This window comes from Chrysochloris asiatica, unplaced genomic scaffold (assembly GCF_000296735.1).
Source record: "Chrysochloris asiatica unplaced genomic scaffold, ChrAsi1.0 scaffold00498, whole genome shotgun sequence".
NCBI classification, from domain to species: Eukaryota; Metazoa; Chordata; class Mammalia; order Afrosoricida; family Chrysochloridae; genus Chrysochloris; species Chrysochloris asiatica.
In genome coordinates this window covers 794,902-798,910 of record NW_006409016.1, presented here as the reverse complement: position 1 = coordinate 798,910, position 4,009 = coordinate 794,902, and the positions used below count along the sequence as shown (strand labels likewise).

At 38.3% G+C, this 4,009-nt stretch overlaps 1 protein-coding gene across 1 annotated transcript in view; it reads right to left on the bottom strand.

Annotated features, from left to right (window-relative positions):
• Window positions 1–4,009, bottom strand: part of DDX26B (DEAD/H (Asp-Glu-Ala-Asp/His) box polypeptide 26B) — an 85,644-nt gene that overhangs the window by 27,773 nt on the left and 53,862 nt on the right. The window contains exon 9 of the mRNA XM_006877440.1: window positions 2,066–2,198. Within this exon, the coding sequence (XP_006877502.1) occupies window positions 2,066–2,198 (133 nt within the window). The remainder of the gene's footprint in view (window positions 1–2,065; window positions 2,199–4,009) is intronic.

Here is a 4,009-nt window from a genome sequence, read left to right as displayed (position 1 = left end):
GCATTGATGGACTCAAGTGTGGCAACAGTAGTGAAGTTGACCCAGGATCGGGCATTGTTTCGTTCTCCTGTGCATAAGGTCGCTATGGGTCGGTACCGACTTGATGGCACCTAACAACAACAACAACAACAAGTAAACAAGATAGTGTGGAAGGATAGACAGATCAGTGGAATTGAATAGACTACACAGAAATGACTCTGTATAAATATATTTTACTATTTTTTGACAAAAGTGCAAAAGCAATTCAATGGAAACCAGGTAACCTCTTCAACAAATGGTGATACAGCAACTGATTATCTACAGGCAAAAACAAAAACTTTAACATAAGCCTTATGTTTTATGCAAAAATGAACTCAAAACATCACAAAACTTTTACAAAGAGGCATAGAAGAAAAGTTCTAGAATACAGAATACTCTTAGACTTGACACCAAAAGCATTAACCAAAACAGGAAAAATTGATAAATTGAACTTCATCAAAATGAATAACTTGCTCTTAGAAACACCCTGTGAAGAATACAACAGAACAAAGTACAGGGCTGAAGAATACCAACAAAGGACTAGTGTTTCAATTATAGAAAGAACTCTCCAAACTTAACATTAACAAAAACAAACAATCCAATTAGAACATGGCCAAAAGACATGAAAAGACACTTCACCAATGAGGATATAAAGATGGAAAGTAAACACATGAAAAGAAGTACAACATTGTTGTTGTTAGTTGCTGTTGCGTCGATTCCAACTCATGGTGAACTCGTGTTTGCAGAATAAAATTGCTCCATACCGTTTTCAGGAGTCCTGCTGTATGTATGACTGCTAACTGCAAGGTCATCAATTTAAATCCACCAGCAGCTTCTTGGAAACCCTATACAGGGTCGCCATGAGTTGAAACCAACTTGATGTCACTTAACTACTGTTGTTATGAGAGGGTTTTCAAGGCTGTGACTTTTAAGAAGCAGATTACCAGGCCTGTCTTCTGAGACACCTCTAGGTGGGTTCAGTGATCAACCTTTTGACTGGTAGTCAAGTGCTTAACCATTTTACCACACGTTTTTAAAAATGTTGTTGTTGTTGCTGTTGTTGTTAAGTACCATGGAGTCGGTTCCAACTCATAGTGACCCTGCACAGGTTTTCTTCACGGGAAATCTTTATGGGAGGCTGTAAATCTTTACGGGAGCAGAAAGCTTCATCTTTCTCCTGCAGAATGGCTGGTAGTTTCCAACTGCTGACCTTGAGGTTAGCAGCACAATTCGTAACCACTATGCTACCAGAGCGCCTTTTAAAATGTAGCTGCCATCAATTTGTTTTCAACTCATGGAGGCCCTCTATGTGTCAGAATACAACAGCACTGCTCAAACCTCCAATCTTTCAGTTAGCAACAAAAACTAAGACAATGCACCAAATCAAAATGTTCACGTTACAAGGAAAAGAAGACAAACACAGTACTTTCTGATTCCAAAATTATGTGGCTCTTCAAATAAGAAAAACATCCTGCCCCCACATTTTTAATAGTATCTGAGTAACAGCTTCTGGAGTTGTTCCTTTTACAATGTTGCCATGGAAACTCCAGTTTCAACAACTAGAGTTGCTGCAAAATTTAGTCGTGTATCTATTTCCCTAATTCTCTACCTTGCCTAAAACACATGCCTCAAGAGCATTTAGTATTCCTTTACAGAGAAAAGAATGTGATCGATTCCCTGGTGGGGGTTCATTTTTATGAAGAAAATCACGTGGTTCTTGGAGAAATGACCTCAAGCTACAGTATTCTTTGGCCCAAACTAGTCTATAAAAAAGCTAAGTGCAGTTAAATTTGAAATTGAAGCATTGACGCTTGCAACCTAAACAACAGCGTGAGAATCACACACCAGAAGTGATCTCTTCTACAAATAATAAGACAACGAACAAAACAAAAAATAGCATGTAAATTTTACCGTTCCAGGTCAGGTTTTGGACTTTCATATATCCTGATACCAGTTATTCTTTGACTACATTTTAAATGCTCAGTCCTTGACCTATTTTTAGTGTCATTTTTTAAAAAAATGATTAAACAGCACAAATTGTACTTACCTAAAAGAGGGAGTAAAACTGGGTAGTTGTAAGGCATCACAAAGAGGTTTACACAAGTTAAAGTTGTACTAGCTTTCAAATAACCAAATGGATATCCAAGTTCATTGTATTTTCCACTGTTATTAACAAACACCTGACAAGAACATGAAATAATGAATAGTTATGACAATAAGAGTGCATGTACAGCCAAACATAGTTTTGTTCCATAGCAACATCTATGGTCCAATTTGCTGGAAATTTAAAAATAGGAATAGGCCTTTTAGCCTATGGTCATGTCAAAATAGATCATAGTACGTAGGAATGTCAGATTAGGATTTCTTCACAAACTACACTATGTCATAGCCATTCAGAGACCGTAGGCTACATCGTTGTTGTTGTTGTTGTTGTTATTAAGTGACATTGAGTCGGTTCCAATTCAAAGTGACCCTGTCTAGGGCTTCCAAGGAGTAGCTGGTGAGTTTGAACCGCTGACCTTGAGGTTCAAACCAACCTTGCAGTCCAGTGCATTAACCCACAGTGCCACAATACTAGGTTAGCACAATGGAAAATAAGACTGAAATATCGCTAAGTGATACCAACCATGAAAATAAATTAACTTGTCAAAACAAGTAATGACCAGAGTGAAGACTTCAGGAAAAAAGAATAAGGTCTTGTGGCTAAAACACAAACTTAAGAAACAAAGCGCATTTAAAGATTATGCAAACAGTCTGTGTGTACTGCTATTAAGTTCTGCTGGTACTGCAGGATATATACACTGAACTGCAAGATTAGTTTGTGCCACAAGGTCAGCGGTTCAAACCCGCCAATTGCTCCTCGGAAACCCTGTACAGGGTCGCTATGAGTTGGAATCGACTTGATAGCACTTAACAACAACAACCCTCCTCCCCTTCTGTTCTACCTTCCTTTGCTGCTCCATCCCCCTATTCTTGTTTTAATTTTCATTCAATACATTTTTACTGACTTGCCTACTATCAGCTAGGCACTGGTACTAATTATTTTGAGGCAGCCAGGAGATGCTTTGGTTCAGTCTGGAAAACACTTTATCTTCTAAGTTACACTAGTAGAGCAAACAGTAATGATTAAAACATTGATTTTTATTCCCTATGACTATCATCTGATTCCCTATCCAGAGTTATGAGTTGATATATTTTTCCATGGCTATCCCCTATATACGTGTTGTGCTGTGCAGAGTGATCGCTAGCTACCAAGTTGTTCTCTATGTTCCATGTTAAGATTCAGGTCAAAATCAGGACCCCAGTATACATTTTTAGAAGCTTCTTGTTGGTTGGCCTTGAGCTGACTTCAATTCATGGGAACTTTCTGTAGAATAGAGTGTATTATTGCTTGGTCCTGTGGCATCTTCATGATATGTTTGAGACTATTATTGGGGCCACCGTATGGTAACTTCCAACACGGAGCACTCATCTTCAAGCTCTGTATCAGACATTATTCTGTTGTGCTCCATAAGGTTTTCATTGGCTAATTTTTGGAAGTAGATCACCAGGCCCTTCTTCCTAGTCTGTTTTAGTCAGAAAGCTCCATTTAATTAAAACTTGTCCATCCTGGAGGACCCTGCTGGTATGTAAAATATTCAGGGCAAAGCTTCCAGAATCACCACAACACACAAGCCACCACAGTATGACAAATTGCCAGATGGGTGGCTGTTTATGGATCTACACATTGTCTTTTACATAGCTGGATCACTGAATACAAAAGTCAAACACTGGTATTTAGCAGAATCTATATATCTTGCTCTTCATACATGAAGAGAGCAAAAAGTCATTAAGAAGACAAAAAAGAAGGAAAAGGTCAAAATGGATGTCAGAGGAGACACGGAAACTTGCTCTCCAGCTTAGAGAAGCTAAAGCAAATAGAAAAATTGAAGAGGTCCAAGAGCTGAACAGAAAATTTCAAAGATCAGCTTGGAGAAGATAAAGCCAAATA